The 24,923-nt window shown below is 38.3% G+C and overlaps 1 protein-coding gene across 3 annotated transcripts in view; it reads left to right on the plus strand.

Moving 5' to 3' along the window:
• Window positions 1–23,637, plus strand: part of RNF168 (ring finger protein 168) — a 38,389-nt gene extending 14,752 nt beyond the window's left edge. For 2 of the 3 annotated variants that reach the window (XM_027585517.2, XM_027585518.2), the window contains exons 3-7: window positions 2,802–2,878; window positions 7,874–8,053; window positions 10,229–10,350; window positions 18,072–18,153; window positions 20,695–23,637. In XM_027585517.2, coding sequence (XP_027441318.1) covers window positions 2,802–2,878; window positions 7,874–8,053; window positions 10,229–10,350; window positions 18,072–18,153; window positions 20,695–21,645 — 1,412 coding nt within the window. In that variant the 3' untranslated portion in view covers window positions 21,646–23,637. The remainder of the gene's footprint in view (window positions 1–2,801; window positions 2,879–7,873; window positions 8,054–10,228; window positions 10,351–18,071; window positions 18,154–20,694) is intronic. The other variant, XM_027585519.2, reaches the window with a different exon arrangement.
• Window positions 23,638–24,923: the final 1,286 nt, after the last annotated feature.

Consider the following 24,923-nt stretch of genomic DNA (forward strand, 5'->3'; position numbering starts at 1 on the left):
ATGGGTGATTATCCAAGGTGGCTTTTGTTCTACAAAATGACCACAAAGAGTATGCTACTCTCTAAGGGGAGGAAACAAGCCATCCTCCTGTAGTTTTCTTTTTAACAGAAGTTTTGATTATTGTTGTTTTTATGGTGGTAAAATGCATATAACAGAAAATTTACCATTCTGATCTCTTTTTTAAAGATTTTATTTATTTATTTATTTATTTTAGAGAGAAAGCGAGTTGGGAGAGAAGCAGAGGGAGTGGGAGAGAGCTCTCAAGCTGACTCTCCACTGAGCGTGGAGCCCCAGGCAGGGTTCAGCCTCATGACACTGAGATCATGACCTGAGCCGAAATCAAGAGTCAGGCCAAGTTTGGCCTGCATATTTTTTTGTAAAGGAAGTGTTACTGGAACAGAGGCACTCATCTATACCAATGGCTGGTTTTGTGCTTACAGTGGCAGGAGTTGAGTCACTGCAACAAAGACTACATTGCCCACAAAGCATAAAATATTTATTATCTTGCCCTTTATGGGAAAAATTTGCCGCCCCCTGAGCTCTCACATGCGATATTACACTACCTCTACACATATCCTAGCCTCCTTTTTTTGAAGTGCTATCAGTGAAGTGCCGCTGTCCCTCCCTGTCTTCCTGGGCTTCATTTCTAGCCCCTACTGTTTTTTTCAGGAGACTTACACTTTTCTCTCCTGTATTTCCCACTGTATTGCCTCAAATGAATCCTTCTTGACAGCTAAAATAAGAATTTGGCATACTTCATTGCTACCTGTTACGCAGTTACATTACTGTTTTTAGTTCTACAAATTTGCAAACTGCTGGTCTGCAAGCCATGTAAAGCCTGCAGACATGTGTTATGTGACCCATTCAGTGCCAACATTTAAAATTGGGAGATTTCACTTTAAAATATGGATTTCCGGATTGTTTTGAAAAAATCAGAAAATATGGCAAGGATGACCCCAGTTTCCCCGTGGCAGTAGTCAGCTGGAGTTGAGTAGCAGCTGCCCCGGTAAAAGAGCAGTTGTGTTCTCTTTTTCTAGATTTAACTCGAGATGATTTTTTTCCCCTCTTTGTGGCTTAGTGTTTCTTTAATCCTGTAGATTCGTTTGAAATGTCCCATGATCCTTGGTTTTACTTTCACATTTAAAAATGAGGCCCTTCAAAAAAATAAATAAAAATGAGGGCCTAGAATAACGCTCCTTGTATGTATATTGGCAGTGGTGACTGGCAGACATTGTTTGAGGTTATGCTTGGCCATTATGCTTTGCCACCATAAGTGCCACATTTTAGAGGGCTTTGCTCTGGGTCACCACCTCTCATATTAGCTCTGTTGGCTCTGTCCAGGTAATTCAGTTTCTTTAAAAAATAACTTTTGAGGGGCTCCTGGGTGACTCAGTGGGTTGAACATCTGATTCTTGATTTCTCCTCAGGTCATGATCTCAGGTTGTGGGATTCAGCCCCTGGTCAGGCTCCACACTCAGCGGGGAATCTGCTTCTCTCCCTTTCCCCGTCCCCTGCTCACGCAAGTGCTCATGCTCTCTCTCAAATAAATACATAAACAAAACTTTAAAAATAACTTTTGAGTGTGCATATATACACTTATACACACATCTAGGAAGAAACGCCTACCAGCTAAGTATTCTGATTTAACAGATCATGAACTTTAATTCCCTGTCCCACACTTATTCACTGTGGTCTCTGTTGTGCCTTGTGTTTTTGAGTCTGAGCTGCTCCTCCAGTATATGGGGCAGATCTCCTCCTGACTCACCTTCCTTTCCAAAGGATGCATTTTTCTTCATTCTGATGTATAAGTCGTCTCTTTTACATCACCGTCCCATTTTCTAGAAATTTGTTAAAGTTTTCTGTTTACTGATTGACCCTTCCCTAATCTCTTTGCTGTTGTAAGATTACTTTTTAAAAATGCCTTTAATACTGTTATTTTAATAGATTCTAGAACAAGAGTTAAGTATATGTATTCATGTGCCATTGTGAACCAGAAAAACTCTGGACTTTCTTTTTTTTTAAAGTTTATAATCTCTACACCCAACATGGGGCTCAAACTCAGGACTCCAAGGCGCCTGGGTGGCTCAGTTGGTTGAGTGACTGGCTTCAGCTCAGGTCGTAATCCCAGGGTCCTGGGGCAGGGTCCTGCAGAGCAGGGAGCCTGTTTCTCCCTCTGCATCTCTCTCTCTCTCTCTCTCATGAATAGATAAATAAAACCTTAAAAAAAAAAAAAAAAAACGACCCCAACATCAAGAGTTACACACTCGACTGACTGAGCTAGCCAGGCACCCCTGGACTTTCTTTTAAAATGAAAGTCCAGGGGTGCCTGGCTGGCTCAGTTGGTTAAGTGTCTGCCTTCGGCTCAGGTCATGATCCCGGGGTCCTGGGATCGAGCCCCTTGTTGGGCTCCCTGCTGAGGGGAGAGTCATCTTCTCCCTCTGCCCCTCTCCCACTAGTGTGCGTGCTCACTCTCTCAAATAAATAAATCTTTTAAAAAATAAAGTGGAATTTCATAGGGGCTCATGGCTGGCACAGTCAATTGAACATGCGACTCTTGATCTCGGGGTTGTAAGTTTGAGCTATAGGTTGGGTGTAGAATTACTTAAAATTATTTTAAAAATAAAACCTTTAGAAAAAAATAAAATGGCACTCCACAGAGAAGGTATTGCTATAGCTCTTAATAATTGTACATTTATTCTGATTTCACGTTTTCATATTAATACAGGTTTAATGAAAAATCAAAGCTAGCCATAAACTTCTGTGTTGCCTATAATATTATTTTCTTTCTTGATCTGAAACAGTTGATGACTATCAGCCAGTTCGCTTATTAAGTAGACCCGGGGAATTGAGAAGAGAATATGAGGAGGAGATAAGCAAGGTAGGTACTAAGTAGTTATTCTTTTTTGGAAGAATTCTCTTGTGTTTTCAGGTTCAGATTTTACATACAGTTTTGTGTTTGCTTAAAAAAAAATCTTATTCATTTGGGGCACCTGGGTGGCTCAGACGGTTAAGCATCTGCCTTCGGCTCAGGTCATGATCTCAGGGTCCTGGGATCGAGCCCCGCATCGGGCTCCCTGCTCAGCGGAGAGCCTGCTTCTCCCTCTGCCTCTGCCTCTGCCTGCTGCTTCCTTTGCTTGTGCTCTCTCTCTGTCAAAAATAAATAAAATTAAAAAAATATATCTTACTCATTTTTGGAGACAGAGTGTATGCATGTGCCACAGTGGGGGAAGGGGCAGAGGGAAAGAGAGAGACTCTTAAACAGGCTCCATGCTCAGCACTCAGTGTGGTGCCCCTGAGGGGCTTGATCCCATAACCCTTAGATCATGACCTGAGCCAAAATCGTTTAACTGACTGAGAACCCAGGTGCCCCATATATGCCTGTGTAAATAATATATATTGAAATATAAATTTTAATGTACTTTACAAAGGCTCTGTTTTTTACATGTGTTCACAGTAGTTACTAGATTTATTTATATATAATTTGTGCTCTTATGTGATAGATTTTTTTTCATATTCCCTTCCCATCTTTATTAATTTATTTGTATATTTTTAAATGTATAGAATATTAACATGCACCCCAAAGTAAAAATAACATGAAAAGTTATTCTCAGAGTGGATACTCCGTCCTGTATCTTATCCACCCTGTGTCCACCACACTGTAGATAACTAATTTTATCACTGTGTAGTTTATCCTTCCTTTGGTGTTTTTTGTAAAGATAAATAGATATATAACTGCTCTTGTTTATTGAATATCGCATACTATATATTCTTTTGAACTTTGTTTTTTTTACTTGGTAATATCCCCTGGAAATCACTCCATATTATTCAAGAGGGAGTAAGATAGTATTTTCTAATTACAGATAATACTGCAATACTATGCATATAGATCTTCAGGGTAAATTTCTAGACGTGAGATTGCCAAGTTTCGGGTAAATGACATGTAGATTTGTTAGAACTGCCAAATTCTCCCTTATAGGGGTACCGTTTTGCATTTTCAATGAGAATGCCTGTTTCAAAATACCCTTGCCAACAGAGTACTGTCAGGCTTTTAAATTTTTGCTAATCTGATGGGTGAGAAGTGGTATTGGCATAGTTTTTCTTTTAAAAAAATACTTTGTTGAGGTAGAATTTATCTATAGTAAATTTCAATATAGGAAAATTTACTAATTTTAGATACACAGTGTTTTTAAAGAAAAATTTTGTTAACGATTTTATTTATTTATTTGAGAGAGAGAGAGAGAAACAGCATGAGAGGGGAGAGGGTCAGAGGGAGAAGCAGGCTCCTCGCTGAGCCAGGAGCCCGATGTGGGACCCGATCCCAGGACTCCAGGTTCATGACCTGAACCGAAGGCAGTGGCCCAACCAGCTGAGCCACCCAGGCGCCTGGTATACAGTTTGATAACTTTGTTTAACCCAAGGTCACAAAAGTTTCTTCCAAAATTTGTTTTAGTTCTTATGTTTAGATCTATAATCCATTCAGTTAGTTTTTGAGTATGACATGAGGTAGGAGTTGAGATTGATTTTTTTTTTCCTCATACAAATATTCCCTTATTCTACCCCCATGTATTGTAACGAGCATCTTTTCCCCAGTAAATTGTTTGTGAACCTTTTAGAATATCAAGTGACCCTAAGTCTGGGTCAGTTTCCTCCATGGGTGTTAGGTTATGTTAGCTCCAGGCTTAAAACCAGGAGGAGCAGTTTGTCTGATTATGTTCACTCTCCAATTCCTTTGGTAGTTGCTTATTATATAATGTCCAGGTTTTAAAATTGTATTCTGTTGGAAGATGTCTTCCACCAGTGTTTTACTCCAGCATTACTAGAAGCTGGAAGTCCTATCTCTGTGTAGATTTACTTGGTATTTTTCTTATTATGAGGAAAATTATATTTTCATATAATTAAGGGACATTTTTATAATTTTTGCACTGTGAATTGTCCATGTCTTTTGCCAATTTTTCTACACCATTTTTGTCTTCTCAACTGTTAAAACTACTAACTGGTTATTTCTATATATGGATGTAATTGAGTTTTGCTTATTAATTTTATATCTTGCTAGCTTGTGAATTTTTTATTGAGTTAGTTTTGATAGTGATTCTTAAGCATTTAATTATGAAAGATTTTTTTCATTTCCCTGAAGCTTTGAGCTTAAAGGATGGAAAAAGGGTGGTAGATTATGGGTGTTTTATTCCATTGGGGCTGCTATAACAAAAATACCATAAACTGGTTGGCTTAAACAAAAACCATTTGTTTCTCACAGTTCTGGATCTGGAAAGTACAAGATTGAGGCACAGGCAGATCTGCTGTTGGATGATGGCCTGCTTCCTGGCTTGTAGACAGCTGCCTATTCGTTATGTCCTCACATAAGGCCGAGAAAGATTATTTCTCTGTTTCTTCTTTATAAGGAGCCCCTTTCATAGGGGCTTCACCCTTATAATTACCTCCCAAAGGCCCTTACCTCCACATACTGTCACATCGGGGATTAGGGCTCCAGCATATGAATTTTGGGGGACACAAATAATGAGTGTAGATGAGGAGAGCATGAAGGGCTAATTGTGAAGGACCTAATGGGAAAAGAGAGGAGTGATGTTTACAGAAGAGCGTCTAAAGTATAAACATCTAAAGGTTTTACATTATTTTTTCTTACTTGGTTTTTAAAACCTTTTGTGTATCTTGTACTTACACTACATAAATTTGGACTAGTCACATTTCAACTACTCAATAGCTACCTGTTGCTAGTGTAGCTACTAATGGCTACTGTATTGGACCATGCAAGTTCCAGAAGACCTAAAATAATAATTCTGATGGCTGGGGCACCTGGTGGCTCAGTTGGTTAAGCGTCTGCCTTTGGTTCAGGTCATGATCCCGGAGTATTGGGATCAAGTCCCGCATCGGGCTCCCTGATCAGTGGGGAGTCTGCTTCTCCCTCTCCCTCTACTCTTCGCCCCGCTGTGCTCTCTCTCTCTCTCTCTCTAATAAATAAAATCTTAAAAAATAGTTATGATGGTTAACTTAATTGTCAACATATGGTCTAAGCAGTGTCCTTAAGTAAGGGTTTTATTTTATTTTTTTAAAGATTTATTTATTTGAGAGAGAGAGAGCATGGGCAGGAGGAGCAGAGGGAGAGGGAGAAAGAATCTCAAGCAGAGTCCACACTGAGCTTGGAGCCTGACATGGGGCTCAAGCTCACAACCCTGAGATCACAACCTGAGCTGAAACCAAGAGTTGGATGCTTAACTGACTGCACCACCCAGGTGCCCCCTTAAGTAAGGGTTTTTTTTAAGATTAATTATTTGTCAGAGAGAGTGAGAGAGCACAAGCAGGGGGAGCTGCAGGCAGAGGGAGAAGCGGGCTCCTTTGTCTAGCAAGGAGCCATGCAGGACTCCATCCCAGGACCCTGGGATCATGACCTGAGTCGAAGGCAGACGCCCAACCGACTGAGCCACCCAGGGCGTCCCTTAAGTAAGGGTTTTGAAGGAATGATCTAGTCCTTAAAACAGTGTAGTGAGAACAGGTTCTATAAAGATGCTTTTGGCTAGAAGTAAAAGAAAACCCAACTTAAACTACCTTAAATAAGAACATTGTAATTAACTGGAATTCCAAAGGTAGTAGGGGCTTCAGGGTTGGGTTCATTCAGAGCTCTAGCTCCATTTCTTTGCTAACTTCTATCAGGTACTTTAAGTTCAGGCTAATAGCAAAATGGCTGCATAGTTTTGAACCTCAGGTGCATATACAACAGGCAGAGGAGGGAACAGCAGTCTTTTCCTATGACTTTCTTTTATGAGCAAGAAAACTTTGTCTTTAACAAACTTTCCCTTATGTCTCCTACACTTGAACTGGATCAAGGACTTAATTCTTGAGTCAAATCCTTTGGATTTCTGAAATAGTTCTTGTATTATTTCTTTCAGGAAGTATAGTTTAAATGACCACGAGCATGGCCTCAAGTCTTAGAATTTGAGTTTGAGTCTCCACTCTGCCACTTAATGATCTAAGAAAGTTACTTGCTTTTCTGCGTCTGTTTCCTCATCTGTAAATCACGTAATCACCATCGTGGTTGCTGCTTCAGCAGCCACTCCACTCCTGCCAACTAGGTGTGAGGGATTCTTCCTAACTGCAGGGTTAAACCCTGATTAGTCTCAGTTTTTATCATTCCATCCCCTTTGTTAGCGTTTGGTTCAGAAATCTGGGCCTAAGTTAGTAAGCACGTAGCATTGAGTTAACCAGGGAAAAATATTACCTAGAGACATTTCCACAAATGTTGTAACAGTGTAGTTGAAAGTGTGGTAGGACTGCGGTGAAGAGGGATGGTGGTTTGATCAAGATTTCATTGGGCTGATTAGGGAAGGCTTCCTTGAAGAGACATCTTGAACTGTTTGGCAGGAATTTGCCTTCAGATTTGTACTCCATTTGAAACATTTTAATTCTTGCCAATTTGTTCTTTTTTATTACTTTTACCATTCTTCTTGAGAAATATTGCAAGTAGGGGTGCCTGGGTGGCTCAGTCGGTGAAGCGTCTGCCTTCGGCTCAGGTCATGATCTCCACATCCTGGGATCGAGCCCTGTCTCGGGGTCCTGATCAGCAGAGCATCTGCTTCTCTCTCTCTCTCTCTCCCTTTGCCTCTCCCTACTGCTTGTTCTCTCTCTCAAATAAGTAAATAAACTTAAAAAAAAAATATTGCAAGATAGGGTCACCTGGGAGGCTCAGTTGGGTAAGTGTCTGACTCTTGATCTCAGCTCAGGCCTTGGCGTCAGGGTCATGAGTTTAAGCCCTGTGTTGGGATCCACACTGGACATAGGGCCTACTTTAAAAAAATATATATATATATTACAAGTATATTAAAAAAGTTCAGAGAAGTGTTCTTTATTAATCATTTTTAAGGTGGAGGCAGAGCGACGAGCCAGTGAGGAAGAAGAAAACAAAGCCAGTGAAGAATACATACAGAGATTATTAGCAGAGGAGGAAGAGGAGGAAAAACAACAGGCAGAAAAAAGGCGAAGAGAGATGGAAGAACAACTGAAAAGTGATGAAGAAATAGCAAGGAAGCTAAGCATTAATATTGTAAGTTTTAGGAGAGAACTTTGAAGTATTAATGTTCTATTGCTTTAGACTATGTGGTTTTCTTTCTTTCTTTCTTTCTTTCTTTCTTTCTTTCTTTCTTTCTTTCTTTCTTTCTTTCTTTCTTTCTTTCTTTCTTTCCTTCCTTCCTTCCTTCCTTCCTTCCTTCCTTCCTTCCTTCCTTCCTTCCTTCTTTCTTTCTTTTCTTTCTTTTCTTTCTTTTCTTTCTTTTCTTTCTTTTCTTTCTGGATTTACTTATTTTAAAGAGAGAGCATGAGAGGGAGGGGCAGAGGGAGAGGGAGAGAGAATCTCAAACAGACCCCACCCCGAGCACGGAGATCACAACCTGAGCTTGAAACCAAGTCAGCCACTTAACCCAGCTGCGCTTCCCGACTCTGTGGTTTTCAAAGATCTGAGGAAGTGTTCACCATGACTAGAAGCAATTTCTGACATATTTGCTCTACTTAAAACAAATTTTTTTTTGCATATTGTTAAAATTTTTGCATGTTACATATTTGCTCTATGTTAGTAAATTCAGAGTATGTAGGAAAGCTATTCAAAGTGAAAGCTTCCTCTCTCCCCTTCCACTTCTGTATTCTCATTCCTGTTCCATTACATTAGTCTCTTTCCCCAAAAGTTGGCACTATTAACAGTGCTAATTTTATATTTTCTTACTCACCTAAAAGGAATGTATCAATCACACTGTTTTTTCCTTGCCTTTTTAAACTTGATATATCTTAGAGATTGTTCCTGTAAATACATATAGTCTTATCTAATTCTTTTGAAGAATGGCATAATATTCCATTGTATGGATGCAAATCACTTTTTGGAAGTGAAGCACATTAAATTTTTAAGTAATACACTAGACTTGGATTTTGTTATCTTGCTGTAGTTAAATTACTACATGAATAGAAGAAAGGATGATAAAACCATACTTTAAGACTTGAGAGTACAATGGGACCCAGTGATTTGGAAGAACCTGGCAGAATCACCTGGGGTTCTTTTAAAATACAAATCCCCATACCTGTTCTAAATCTGCATCAGATTCTCGGGGATGGGATTTAGGGAATACCATTCCCAGAGGCATCTAGGGAAGCCTGGTGTACATTGAGGTTTGAGAGCCTCTAAAAACAATTCCTCTGCTTTTAAACAACAAATACCTTAAAATATACTTACCCAAACAAAGTATATCCAGAATTGGGATTTTTTTTTTTTTTGAGAGGCCTACTATTCATAATAGTATACCTAAGTTTTAGATTATATGCCCCCCCTTTTTTTTAGAGGGAGAGGTTGGTCAGAGGGAGAGGGAAAGAGAGAGAGAATCCCAGGCAGGCTCCATGCCCAGCACAGAGCCTAACATGGGCCTGGAGATCATGACCTCAGCCAAAGTCAAGTCAGAAGCTTAACCAACTGAGCCACCCAGGCACCCCTGCCCTCTTAAATATATATATATATATCTTTTTAAAATTTTAGTAGAATAGTTTTGAAAAGGTACACAATCAGGAAATCAAATAAAAGACATTGATCAATAGAAGAACAAATGACATAGGTAAGAAAAGACATCAAAGAGGAGAATTTGGGGTCATCTTTACCTGTCAAGAGTCTTGTTCCAAACCTTCTTGTTTTTAACAGGGATTAAAAGAGTAGATCTATTGATATTTTAGAAGAATTCTGGGTTTACTTGAAAGTTTGGTGGTCCAGGGCCAAATGTCTACCATCACTAAGTATATTAATTTTTCCAGTAGTGTAGTGAGAAGCTTGTGAGACTGGGATAGCAAGTAAATATTTATGATATTGGTATGCTCTTAAATCCCTAAATTAAATTATTTTTACAGAAAATTACCTTTTATTCCAGGTATATCCACCACTCTTTGAATTTTCCCCTATAGATTAAGGTAGTTATAATTTTATGAAGCCATTCATTAGAAAAATTATTAGTATCATCATGCCCTTTGTGCTTTATAATGCAAAGTAAAAATATATTAATGTAGACCAACTTGGATGGACATAATCCTATTTATACTAATTTTTGCATGGTCAGTGTTATTCAAAGGATGTGTAGAATTTCATTGTGAGCATAATTCCTGAAAAATTCCGTTGTGGATTCTGAATTAGTCAAAATAATAACCTATTTTATTATAATTTTTTTAAATGTCTGTTATGCTTTTTCTGTTGAAGAACAATTTCTGTGATGGAAGTGTCTTGGCTTCTCCCTTGAATTCCAGAAAATCTGATACAGTCACAACCAAGTCTCAGAAGAAAAGTAAGAACAAACAAACAAACACTGGAGATATTCATAAGTAAGTGAACATGAATATTTAGGTATGTATGTATTTAGAGGGAGAGAGAGAACGAGCGTGTGCACAGATAGGGGGTTGGGGAGGGGGCCAGTGGGAGAGGGAGAGAAAGAATCTTAAGCAGACTCCATGCCCAGAATGCAGCCCAATGTGCGGCTTGATCTCACAACCCTGAGATCATGACCTGAGCCAAAATCAAGAGTCAGATGCTTAACTGACTGAGCCACCTAGGTTATTTATTGATCACTTACTGTATGCTGGTGTTTTTGCTTATCTAGTCCACTGATTGTTAAAATTTGGTCCATGAACTTTGCATGAAAACTCTCCAGATGGTCTAAGATGGTCTCAGATTGATGTAAAGTGAAAATAAGGATGCTAGCTTAGATGCTTGGTTATCCTGAAGAGAGATATGAAGTCTTGTTTTAAGAGAGAGGGGGAGGGCGCCTGGGTGGCTCAGTTGGTTAAGCGACTGCCTTTCGGCTCAGGTCATGATCCTGGAGTCCCGGGATCGAGTCCCGCATCGGGCTCCCTGCTCAGCAGGGAGTCTGCTGCTCCCTCTGACCCTCCCCCTATCTCATGTGCTTTCTCTCTCATTCTCTCTGTCTCTCAAATAAATAAATAAAATCTTAAAAAAAAAAAAAAGAGGGGGGGGAAAGAGTGGGGAAGGGGAGGCAGGGGGAGAGGGAGAGAATCCCAAGCAGGCACCAGTGCCCAGCGTGGAGCCTCACGCAGGGCTCAGTCTCACAACCCTGAGATCGTGACCTGAGCCAAAATCAGGAATCAGATGCTTAGCCAACTGAACCACCTAGGTGTCCCTGAAGTCTTTTTTTATCTTGATGCCTCAGGATTTTCACGTTCCCATTTTCTCAGAATTAACCATTTGGATTCCTTTTTCTCTTGGTTTAGATTCACATGAGAAAAGCTAGTCCCATACAAGGTCATCCTCACTGAAAGAGTTTATAACTTGGCATCTAGGTCATTCCCCCACCCTTTTTTTCTCAGTTTATGCACTATATTTCTTCTCTACTATACAAAAAACATGAGTCAGGTAGTCAGTAGTGATTTAGTAGTGGTTTGAATTTAGTCTCCTCACAACGCCCCTCCAGGAGCAGGTAGAGTTGATGATTTTATTAGGTTATATGCTTTCCCATAGTAATTAACAGTTGGAAAAGTTTAAGAACCACAATCTAGAGTTTAAAAATAGGGGCAGCTGGCTGGCTCAGTTGGTAGGTCATGCAACTCTTAATCTCAGGGTCATGAGTTCAAGTCCCACATTGGGTGTGGAGCCTATTTTAAAAATGAATTAATAAAAATATGTAAGGGGTTTTGGCTCCGTTGAATAAATATGTGCAGGTAATTTGCCTCCTTCCAAAACTCATAGAAATTTTCATTTTGGAGCAGGGAGATGGAGATTTGTTGGGGCAGTTAAATGAGGAGATTGCTATTAAAAGAGAAAAATAGATGTCTCAGTATCAGTATTGTTAATGCTGATGTTATGCAAAGTAGAAATCAAAAACCATTAAGAGAAAAGGAGAGATATTTCATATTGATGTAATATTGTTCTGCTTAAAGGATGTAACTGTCATGAATCTTCACGTACCTAAATATATACTTTGAAATATATAAAGATAAAAATTTACTAGAAATACAAAAATGGACAGATGAATTTAAAAGTAGGTACATGTATAAAGACAGAAAGCAGGTTTGTAGTTGCCAGTGGCTGGGGAGTGGTGGGAATGGGGAGTTACTGCTTAACATATGCATGGTTTCCTTTGGGGATGATAAAAACATTTTGGAACTGAGTAGAGGTGATGGGGTTTTACAACTTCATAAACATACTAAGATGCCACTGAATTGTACATTTTTTTTTTTTAAAGATTTTATTTATTTATTTGACAGAGACACAGCGAGAGAGGGAACACAAGCAGGGGGAGTGGGAGAGGGAGAAGCAGGCTTCCCGCTGAGCAGGGAGCCCGACATGGGGCTCGATCCCACCTAGGATCACGACCTGAGCCGAAGGCAGACACTTAACAACTGAGCCACCCAGGCGCCCCTGAATTGTACATTTTAAAATGGTTAATTTTGTGTCATAGGATTTCATCTCAAATTTAAAATGATTAACAAAAAGACCACTCAAGTGTTTGAAAATTAAGAAAAACTGCTAAGTAACTCATTGGTTAAAGAAATCTTGATGGAAATAATAGAACTGAAAGTATTATACATCAAAACTTTTGGAAGGTAGCTGAAGTGGTATTTAGAAAACCTTAAATGACATATCAGAAAAAGGGAGAAACAGGACACCTGGGTGGCTCAGTCAGTTAAGTGTCTGCCTTCGGTTTGGGTCATGATCCCAGGGTCTTGGGATCCAGTCCCGCATCAGGCTCCTTGCTCAGCGGCGGGGGGGCCTGCTTCTCCCTCTGCCTGACGCTCCCCCTGCTTGTACTCTCTCTCTCTGACAATAAATAAAATATTTAAAAAAAAAAAAAAAGAAAAAGGGAGAAAGGCTGAAAATAAATTATTTATTTCTTCCTTCCTTTATTTATTTATTTATTTTAGAGACAGACGGAGACAGCGCAAGTGCACAAGCAGAGGGAGGAACCAGAGGGGGAGGGAGAGGGAGGGGAAAGAATCTCAAGCTGACTCTGAGCTGAGTGCAAAGCCCAGTGCAAGGCTCTGTCTCATGACCCTGAGATCATGACCTGAGCCTAAACCAAGAGTCAGACACTTAACTGACTAAGCCATTCAGGTGCCCCAAGAATATATTTAAAATGGGGTGCCTGGGTGGCTCAGGTAGTTGAGCGTCTGCCTTCGGCTTGGGTCATGATCCCGGGGTCCTGGGATCGAGGCTTCTCCCTCTGCCTCTGCCTCTCTCTCTCTGTCTCTGGCTCTCATGAATAAATAAATAAAACATTAAAAAAAAAGAATATATTTAAAATGACAATTCCAGGAATACATTGCTGGCTTAATATTAGATGATGATTTAATGTTAACCTATTAACTATTAACCATTTAAATATCAAAAGCATGAGAATGAGAATTCTTAATAAAGTGGGAATAGGAAGAAACTTACCTGTTAAAGGATATCTACTAGGAAATTTATATCAGATATCATACTTTACGGTAGTAAATTGAAATCATTCCTGTTAAGGAAAAGACAAAGGTGGCCTGCTATTTACCACTTCTGTTCAGTGTTGTACTAGAGATTTCAGTCTGCACAGTAAGACGATAAAAGGAAATGAGATAATGAGCTTGGAAAAGAAACCATTGTTATTAGAGGTGGAATATAGCAAATACATTGAAAATCTGAGAGGTCAGAGATACATTTTTAAAATCCATTAAGAGTTTAGCAAGTTTAGTGGATGCAAAATCTACAAAAAGTCTGTTGGAAATTAACAAGATTCAGTTTATATATAGCATTAGAAAATAAAAAGTGCTTAGAAATAAATTTACTGCAAAATCTATAAGGTCTTATAGATTATATTAAATATAATTTAATATATAAAATTATATAAAATTAAAAAATTTTATATTAAAGAAATATGCAGGATTCGTGGATTGGAAGATAATCTAATATTACAGTAATGCTAAATGTCAGAGCTCCCAAAACTGAGCAACAGATTCTGTGCAATTGAAACCACAATCCTAACCTTTTTTCAAACTTAACATACTGAATTAAAAATTTATATGGAAGAGAAAGGGCTTTCAGATACTGCCAAAGAGAGAGAAAATGTGCGGTGGAGAGTTGGATGTTTTAAAATGTACAAGTAAATATATGTGGTATTTGCACAGGGATGGATAAACAAAATAATTGAGGCAATGTAATAGTTTAGAAATACAGCAATTTATGCAGCCTCCGTGAGGGCTTTGGTGTTCATAAAATATGTCCACAAATTCTTTGCTACTCCTCCCTTAAAAAGACAGAGTCCAATTCTCCACCCCTTGAACGTGGGCTGGACTTAAGTATACAAATAGAATTACCCAAAGAGACATTGTACGTTGGGGACTAAGTTCTAAAAGGCACTGTGACTTTCCTCTTTGGATTACTTGCTGTGGAGAATTTTAGCTGCCCTGTGTTGTGAGCAGCTCTGGGGAGAGGCCCGCATGGTAAGGAACTGGGGCCTTCTGCCAACAGCCAGGAAAGACGTGGGACCTCCAGAATAACCTTTGTGAGTGTGCTTTCTTGGAAGGTGATCCTCTAGCCCCAGTCAAGCCTTTAGGTGACTGACCAACATTTTCACTAGGCCCTAATGAGAGATCCTGAGCTAGAACCACCCAGCTAAGCTGCTCTTGGATTCCTGACCCTCAGTAGCAGTGAGATAATGTTTGTTGTTTTAAGCCGCTAAGTTTTGGGGTACTTTGAGTAACCAGTACAGTAGTTGTCAGTGCTCATGTTGGGAGCGATGGGGAAAGGATGAGTTTGTCAAATGCTGCGACGGTGGACTGTATGCCGAAAGAATGCGCTCGGGTCTCCACTCGTACTATGTATAACAATTACGGCGAATGAAAGATCTTACTAAAAAGACAAACTATAAAACTTTAGAAAGTTAATGAAGGAAATTATCTTTGGGGAAGGATATTTTGTTTTTGGAAGATTTTATTTATTTGCCAGAGCACGAGCGCGTGCACAGGCAGGGGGAGTGGCAGGCAGAGGGAGAAGCAGGCTTCCCGCGGAGCAGGGAGCCCGATGCGGGGCTGGATCCCAGGACCCTGGGCTCATGACCTGAGCCGAAGGCAGACACTTAACCGACTGAGCCACCCAGGTGTCCTGGGGAAGGATATTTTAAAGAGCAAAAAAAATAATTAGATTATAAGGTTAAGAATGTTTTTATCAAAATACCTTTAGAGGATAAAATGATGTATAAGAAGATACTTTAACTTGGGGCGCCTTGGTGATTCACTAGGTTAAGCATCTGACTCTTGATTTCAGCTCAGGTCTTGATCTCATGAGTGAGTTCAGGCCCATGTTGGGCTCCACGATGGGTATGGAACCTACTTACAAAAAAAAAAAAAAAAAGAAGAAGAAAAAGAAATTTTAACGTATTTAACTGAAAAAAGGTAATGTACTATTAAAGAAATGCCCACCTCTGAGTAAGAAAAAAATCAGTAGAAAAATAGGTAAAAAATTTTGACTTCATAGAAAACGAAACCTGAAAGTTAATATATATTTGAAAAGATATTGAACCTTATTAGTAATTAAGGAAACACAAATTAAAATCACAGTGAGGTAGCATTTCAAAATCATCCTATTGGAAAAATTAAGCTTTCTGGCAATATTAAGTGTCATAGACGATAAGGAGCACTTACAAATTTGTTGGAAATGTAAAAGGTTGATACTCTAGGACTCTAGGGTGTAGATGCCAAAGAAACCCTAGAAGGTATGGACAGGAATGTTCCCAGCAGTGCTATTCATAATAGCAAAGAACCAAAGCACCCAGATGTCCTCTATCAAGTAGAATCGAATACTCTCCAACAGTCAAAATGAATCTAGCTGAGGACAACATGCATGAATCATGAAAATGGGTGATGAAAAAAGTTGGTAGAATACATGTATGATTCTGTGTATGTAAAGGTCAAAATCATGCAGGACTAAGCAATTCATGTTTAGAGATTCAAATGTGTGGTAAAACTATTTTAAAAGTAAGAAAAAACTCAGGATAGTCATTGTCTCTGAGGTGGGGGACAAAGAGGAGGCCCCATAAAGGATTTTAAAATCAGTGATCCCCCCCACTTAAACCATTGATAAGTTTTGGGTTTTTATGGTAATATAAAGATTTAAAACTTTTAAAAATGGTAACATACCTATATTAAAGTGCACTAATCTTAAGTGTAGTTTTGGTGAATTTTTACCTATGTATAAACTATCCTCCAGATTAAGCTACAGAATATTTTCAAAAGGTTCACTGGTGCCCTTTCCCAGTCAGTATCCCTCTCCCTGAACCACAATGTATTGTGATTCTTAAATATGTTTTGTAACTCTTCTCTTGTAAACTATTTGTTTTCATGATGTAGACCGATATATACTCTCTTAGATCTTTAAGACTTAAGTGAAAAAAGGAAGTCACAGAATATGATTGTTTTAAAAAAGAGATAGTGTGTACTATATAGAAATCATATTTTTTAAAAAATTGGTTACGTATGAGGAAGCAAATTGGAATGGAAAGGGATGATGGTATATATGTCCTATATTTCTGTTTCCTTTTTTAGGATGAGCATGTATTCATACATTACCCAGTTATAAAGAATATTCAGGATAGTTCATAAATCTTTCCTGATTATGTTGAATAAGTATCTAGTCACGTTTTCTCTGCTTATGGATTTCAAAAAAAACTATTATGCTATAGTAATTCTTTTTTGGTAACTAATATCCAACTTTGGCAGAAGGGATTCTTCAGCTTTGGGAAACAAAATTAAAATGAGACTAGGTGCGCCTAGGTGGCTCAGTCGGTTAAGCATCCAGCTCTTGATTTGACTCAGGTCATGGTCTCAGAGTCGTGGAATCGAGCCACATGTCCCACAGGTTGGGCTCTGTGTTGGGCATGGAGCCTGCTTAAGATTTTCTCTCTCCCTCCGTCTCTGCCCTTCCCCTCATGTGTACACATGTGCGTGCGTGCGTGCTCAAAAACAAATAAATAAAAGAGACTAACCCTGGGCTCCTGTTTTCTGTTATCAATTGAAAAGGTAGTTCATGTACTTACAAGTTTGCAGAGTAAGTATTTAAGATTGAATCAACTAAATATGTGGTTTAGATACTCTAATCTATAAGGAATATTGTTCTTTGCTCTTTATATGATATCTTTGTCTAGATTTTTATTTTTCCACATACTACTCGTTGGTACTTTGGACACAGTGGAACTTACAGTTTTACATATTATTTGCAATCAGACATTTTTCTGTTGTTCTCTTTAATTATAAAAACAACAGCTAGATACTCCTTGAAAATCACCCAAAGTTACCACCACTTGAAGACATCCAATATTTTAGGACATTTCTGCCATTTTTAAGCATAGTTATATATGTGTTTAGATTTTTTACAGTTTTTTAAATATACCTACTACCATCTCATAACCTGTCCTTTATTCCCATTTTTTTACAGCATTTTTCATCATATTACAAACTTCCATGTTTTCAGTGGCAAACAGCCTATTAGAGATGCTTAGAAGTTTAGAGATGCCCTTACACTGATGTATTGATGTATCTGTATTTCTCTAGGCAAATAGTTGATATAAAATATATATCTAAGAAAATCTATATACCAGAGTGGTAGAGAATCTAATTATGAGTGCTTTCCCAATGGTAGACATTAAAAATGTAGTAAACAGCCAGAATTCCTGGCATTAAAAAGAAACATCTCCTTTCTCCTGATTTAAAATGTCATTTCCATTACTTTTGGACAGACTTTATAGTCTTGCGTTGTTTCGATGCTAATCTACCTTTTGCATTTTTTTTTTTGAGAATTAAGAAATATTTAGATTTGACTTTTACTTCCTTTTCTGCTGTTTTTCACTAAAATATAGTACTCAGCCTTTTAAGTTTTGCTTGGGAATTAGGCCAAAATACCTGAGACGAGATAAAATACACTCTTTCTGATCAATCAGCCAAACAGCAGACCAGACAACCTTTACATAAATAGGTAATCTGGCTTATTATGTTGGTTACATGCCACTTGTCTGTCAAACCATTCAAACTTTGGCAAACCTTTTTTTTTTTTTTTTTTTTGGGGTAAGGTATTTGTCACCTAAATCTCAGTTTGGGTCAGCATCACAGTATGAAGTTGTACAAGAAAGGAGGAAGGACTCCACGTCTAAGGTATGTGGATGCTAAAGATGTTCTTAGTTTGGCAAGTTTACTAATGCTATAGATTGCTAATACTTGTAGTTTCTTTTTTTTTTTTTTGGTCACTCTAGTATATGGAATACCCTTTCTTAGTCATCTTAGGCTCACCTAGACTAGGAGTCAACAAACTTCTTCTCTAAAGGGCCAGATATTAAATATTTTGTGGCCCTGTGGTCTCTGTCACAACTATTCAACTCTGCTGTTTTCGTCTGAAAGCATCTGTAGACAATACATAAACTAATAGACTTCTCTTTGATCAAGTAAAACTATTTATAAAAGCAAAGCAGCAGGCTAAATTTGGTTCATGGGCCATGGTTTGTGGATCCCTGGCTTAGACAATCAAACTCACAAAACCAAATAGGCTACCCCTGGTACCAACTTCAGTTTAAGGGAAAATTAGAGGATGAGAAACAAAGCATGCTAGTAGGGTAGCATCAGGCATATCTGTGCAGCCAGTCTTCACTGTAGAGCTCCTAAGTGACAGCCTGGAAATGAGACAATGCAGAGAATGTGGTAAGCACCCTGGCTTAGAAGCCCTGTGCTCCATAAGAGTCAGTTATTTATTGTAACAGCCCCTGGGTGTAGTTTCCAGGGGTCCTGGGAAGGAACACAGCAGGTCAGAAGAGTTATAAGTCACAGAAGCCCGAAGATTTGGTTTCCCATTGGGTACTTATAGATCACTCATAGTTCTCCTAGTATAGATGCAATTCACCGGTAAGATCATTTTTACCATAAGCTATGTGGCTTAGTAACACAGGTTACGAGGTTTTTTATCAGGTTTCCAGGAGAATAGAACTAGGAAATGTGAGCTGACACCAAGGTTGATTTCCTACAGAGAAGTTTTGTTAACCCTTTACGAAGAGGTTCCTAAATTTTTTAGAAACTCAGCTAGGTAGTTTAAAACCTATCATTTAATTGGCATTTACCATGTGCCAGATAATGTATGTATGATTTTCTTCAGTCTCCAAGCACCAACTCTGTAAGGTAAGGTATTCATTCTTGTGCCCATTTTACAGTTAAGAATTAACTAAGGCACATGCAGATAAGAGACTTGTGCAGAGTCCCTTAAGTAGAAATGCTGGAAGGAGGATTCAAGTCCAGATGGTCTGGCTCATACTAGAACTGAGGATGGAAGAGGCTTTGTAGGGTGGGGGTATTTGTCCTACCCTCGTGTTCATATTCACAGCAAAACTCCATAAGCAACCTGGAATTGATCCAGTCCAAACTGGACTGGTTCATAAGAAATGCTATAAGGAATGATAAAGACAAAGCAAAGTAGGTAAAAGAACAGATTTAAGGGCGCCTGGGTGGCTCAGTTGGTTAAGCGACTGCCTTCGGCTCAGGTCATGATCCTGGAGTCCCGGGATCAAGTCCCACATCAGGCTCCCTGCTTGGCGGGGAGTCTGCTTCTCCTTCTGACCCTCCTCCCTCTCATGCTCTCTGTCTCTCATTCTCTCTCTCACAAATAAATAAAATCTTAAAAAAAAACACACACAAAACAGATTTAAGGTCTCTAACAACAAGGAGTAATTTTTGTTCTGAGTCAGATTTTCACCAAAGCCTTAACGCTTTTTTCTATGGTCAGAACGAATCCTAGGTCTTTACTTACCTAAGACCTATAAGTGAAAAGAAAAACATACTGGCAAAAGCAAGGCTTTTTTTTTTTTTTTTTCATTTTCCTTTCCTTTTCCTTTCCTTCTTTCTTTCTTTTTTTCTTTCTTCTTTCTTTCTCTTTTTTTTTAAAGAAAGTGTTCTTAACCTACGGTCTGGACTATGGTTAGAATCCAGAGAGTACATATGAACTTAAATGGAGGAAAAGGTTTATCTTTACTTTCACCTAACCTCTCGTTCTTTAATTACGAATGTAGACATCAAACCATAATACTGTTAGCAAAAGCTGTGCCTTTGGTCATCAGTGGAAAGCACAGGTTTTTATCATGTTATGTTTGTGGCAGGTTTCTTGAAATACCATTGTTACTCATTCTACTTCAGCATTACAAGTTATTAGACTTGCCCCAATAGATCTTAGTATTTAATGTATTAATAGATGCACATTACATTAGGAATGATATAATTGTGTTACAATATAAATTATTACTTTTATAATCCCATGTATTTATTTTTATATTTTAAAGTATTCAGAAGAGGTCTCTTAAGTTTCACCAAAATGCTGAAAGGTGGAGAGTCCGTGGCACAAAAAGGGACTAAAAACCTCTGGGCTAAAGGAAGTTTATAAGGTGAAAGAGAGGTCAGGTCCCGGTGAAAGCTTATTGACCATACACAGAATCTAGTTTGTGGGTTTTAATTTGTAGGTTTTCATGGGAATGAAAATGAAGGAATGCCTTAATCTAAATTGGCACCCAGAATAAAAATACTATTACGAATTAATATGCATTATTAGTAGTGATGCTATCCTGTAGTGAAAACTCAGCTAGAGTATCACGATATTAGACTTCTGTATTATGACTTGATGTTTTTCCTGTGGTTCACTCAGTCTTTTTCTGTTTTCTACAGGAAACTGACAGTAGTGTTGTAAAGAGCCCTACATGGCAAGATACAGAAATTGAGGAAGACATGCCAACACTTTCTCAGCAAATATGCATGGAAATTCAAGAACAGGGTGAAAAGTCTTTAGAGTCACCTATGCCTCAGTTATGTGCCAATGGTAGTGAATGGTGCCTTGAAGGGAAAGTCAGAGTGAGACCAACGAATCATGATAAAGAGTTAAGTGTCCTAAATCATGAGGGACCTGAAGGCAGAGTTCCCTGCTCTGGGGAAGCTGCAGTTAAGCCTTATGGCAAAACAGAGAGTGGGTGCACTATATCAGGTATGACACAGATAATTGGAAGTAATACAGTTGAGACAGAAAATGAAGAGTCTTGTCTATCGATCAGTAAAGATATTTCCAAAAGAAAAAATCCGGAATCTCTGTCTGAAGTGGTCAGGGATCCATGCGTTTCTGCAAAAAGAAGGAAAATGTTCCCTGAAGCTTCCTCAGACCAAGAGGAAACAGAAATCAACTTTACCCAAAAACTGATAGATTTGGAACGCTTACTTTTTGAGAGACATAAACAAGAAGAACAGGATAGGTTACTAGCGTTACAGCTTCAGAAAGAAGTAGATAAGGAACAAAAGAAGCCAAACCGGCAAAAAGGATCCCCAGATGAGTATCATTTACGTCCTACATCTTCACCTCCAGACAAATTGTTAAATGGACAGAGAAAGAATTCCAAAGATAGGAACTTCAAAAAACAGACTGATAGAGAGCATTCAAAATCTCGGAGAGGCTCAAAAAATGAAAATTGGCAGCCGTCCTTTAAGATCCAGGTGAAACATTCAGTTAATGTTAATGGGAGAAAGATGCCAAATTCTTCTAGAGATAATTGTAATGTATCTAAAAGTTCCCTACAGCCTAGTAAGTCACAGAAAAGTATTTTTCAGATGTTTCAGAGATATACAAAGTAATGCATCGGGAGAAGGAGTGTTTTATAATCTAGTAAAACTGGATTATGAAGCTCTTTTTTCTGTCATAGACTCTTTATAATAGTTACACTCATCGTCTATAAAGGACTGTGTGATTACAAGGGAGGACTATATAAATGTGTTTCTGCCAAACTCCGTGGTAAGCAGGAGTCCCAATCCTTTGCTTTTTTAATAACTGTGATGTACTAAGTTTGACAATCCTTATGGATATAAAAACGCCTTGGTGAACTCCCAAGAAATCTTCAAGTGCCATTCTGTTTCCCCAAAATGCGTGTTTTACAGCCTTTGCTTCCCTTCTTGTCCTAACTAGTAATCAAAGCAAGATGGTACTATACCGAGTAGTTAGGAACCCAGGCAGGGTGAGTGTTCTTGCTACTTTCCCATATATTTGCAGAGCACTTGAAATGCATGTTCCATAACACTAAAGTAATCTAGTTTTCATCTCCACTTTAATTATTTTAATCATTATAGCATTTTCTTCCATTTAAAATGGTTTATGATCAATGTGAAATCAGAAAAATCAGAGTTTCCTGGAAAATTAGGAATCAGTTGACAGAAAGGAAACTAGGCTCTTGATGCGAAAGGAGTTAAGAGTTGGGGTGCAGCTCTGTGGGGCAGGTTGACCATTTGGAAGCGTTAGAACTGAGTGAGTGATCAGAAACTGGGCCTGGGATGGAGTAGCTGGTGAAGTTTGGTAGAAGGTTCTCCCTCCTCCTTTCTTTGCTAAATGACATGGAAAACATTTGGGTTTTATATAGCTTTTCACACCATAGTATCTGGTGTCAAAATCAAAATCAATTACTAAATTGCCTGAAATTTAGGGATTTCACATTTCTATTAATCTGCTATTCCAGGAAAAAAAAATGGGACTTTACTGTAGGAGAGTTAAATATCATAATATCTTTTGTTGTGGGACCTGAGACATAACCATGTGTTTATTTCCTTATATTATCATTTGTATTGATGCTGACTTTTATATGTGTTTATGGACAGAAAAAGAGAGTCTGATGCTTGGGTTTTGCCGTCTTACTCTGAAAGTTAAATCAGAAGGCAGTGATTTCATTTTGTGAAATTTAACTTGGAGACTATTAATCTTTTTTTCATTAATATAAACAACTTTAAGCAAATAGCAGTTTTAACAGCATTTCTGCTGATCTCTAGTTGTCCATCCTTTTAAAGTAAAAATAAAATGTTCTAGAGCTAATTCTAGCTTAAATTTGTCAATATTTTTGTACATTATTAAGATTTTTTTTCCTCCAAATTTTGTAACTGAAATTCTGTTAATCTTTGCATACTTAATGGCATCTATTTCGATATTGATTGGGTAATTATGGGTAGAATTCTGATGCTAATTTAAAATTTAGTTTGCCCTTTCTCAAAAAAGAAAAAAGTGATTGCCCTCTGAGTAATGATTGTGCTGGAATGAAGTCTAGTCAGAAACTAACCAAATTTCTCCAAAATACACTAAAATCTGTCTTCTCATCAAACCAGTATTTTTCTAGGAGCAATTTCACTTAACATTTTAGGGTGGACACTGTTAGAACTCCTCAAAAGTTGTATAATTAAATTTTCCTGGAATAGTCCATGACCAAAAAGGGGAAAAAATAGTGTGACATATATAGGATTTATACATTTAACCACTTACTTGTCTGTGAAGAAGTCTTCCTGACCTTAAATTTTAATTACTCTTAGTTTTTCTGATAGCCCTACCTTATATGCCTTTTCGTTAGAAACTAATAAATGTTTTGTGTCAGTCATTAGAGTGTATTGCAGCTTTTTCCTCTCATTTTTGTGAAGGGATAGGAGAGTGTTTAACTTCTCAGGGAGCACTAGAACAGTGCAGAGGTTGAGAATCTGAAAATTAAAATAATAAAAATTAAAATGGTCTATTACATGTGTTTTACCACAATTAAACAATAAAAATTACTGGGCGCCTGGGTGGCTCAGTTCGTTAAGTGACTGCCTTCGGCTCAGGTCATGATCCTGGAGTCTGGGGATCGAGTTCCCGCATCGGGCTCCCTGCTCAGCGAGGAGCCTGCTTCTCCCTCTGACCCTCCCCCCTCTCATGTGCTCTCTCTCTCTCTCTCTCTCTCATTCTCGTTCTCTCAAATAAATAAATCTTTAAAAAAAATTAAAAAATAAAAAATAATAAAAATAAAAAGTTCTGCATAACAAAAACTACTACCGTAATGGAAAATTGGAAGACATGGCAAATGACAGGAGGGTTGGTGGGGAGCAGATGCAGTTCATCACAAAGAGCTCATTTCCTTTATGCAAAGTATCTACTGATACATTATGAAAACGACTAATAACTCGAGAGGAAAATTAGAAATGTTCCCAAGAAACATAGTTCCCAGGAAAGGAAATACAAATGTCTCTTAAATATGTGAAAAGATGCATAATGTCTCTTATACTAATGTTTATACATTTTTCTACCCTTCACATTAATTAAGATAATGGTGTTTTTTTGTTTTGCTTTTGTGTATGTATGTGTGTTTAAATCTTGGCAAGAGGGTGGGGAAATAGGCACTGTTATCTGTTGGTTGGTATCAGTAGAAAATTTAAAATCCCAATTCTGAATTTGGCAGTTCTATCTCTAGGAATTTCCTAAAGCTGTTTTTACATGTGTGTAGAATGACATGTATAAAATATTTTTGTATGGCACTGTTTATAATAATAAGCTTAGTAACAACCTTAATGTCACATCAGTAGATAATAAATGGTGGTACAATGAAATACTATGTAGCAGTTAACAACAGCAAAACCACTTTACTGATACGAAAAGATATATACATATATTTGCATAAAATGTCTAGAAAGAGAAGCAATAAACGTTGCCATCAGGGAGAGAAACCTTGGGGCTGGGAGATGAGGGGAAGAATGACTTTTCAGTCTGTGTTCTTTTCTACTTTTTGAATTTTCAGTCATACTGAGTATATCATCTAGTCAAAATTTAAATGTTTTTTAAGTGTTGCAAGGTAGGAGTGCCTGGGTGGCTCAGTTGGTTGAGTGACGGACTCTTGATTTCGGCTGGGGTCATGATCTCAGGGTCCTGGAATTGAGCCCCGCATCCAGCTCTGTGCTCAGCAGGGAGTCTGCTTGGGGCTCTCCCTCTGCCCCTTTCCCGCTTGCATGTGTGCGTACTCTCTCTCTCTCAAATCAATCAATAAATCTTTTTTAAAAAATGTTGCAAGGGCGCCTGGGTGGCTCAGTCGGTTAAGCGACTGCCTTCAGCTCAGGTCATGATCCTGGAGTCCTGG

Source organism: Zalophus californianus, chromosome 1, assembly GCF_009762305.2.
Source record: "Zalophus californianus isolate mZalCal1 chromosome 1, mZalCal1.pri.v2, whole genome shotgun sequence".
NCBI classification, from domain to species: domain Eukaryota; kingdom Metazoa; phylum Chordata; class Mammalia; order Carnivora; family Otariidae; genus Zalophus; species Zalophus californianus.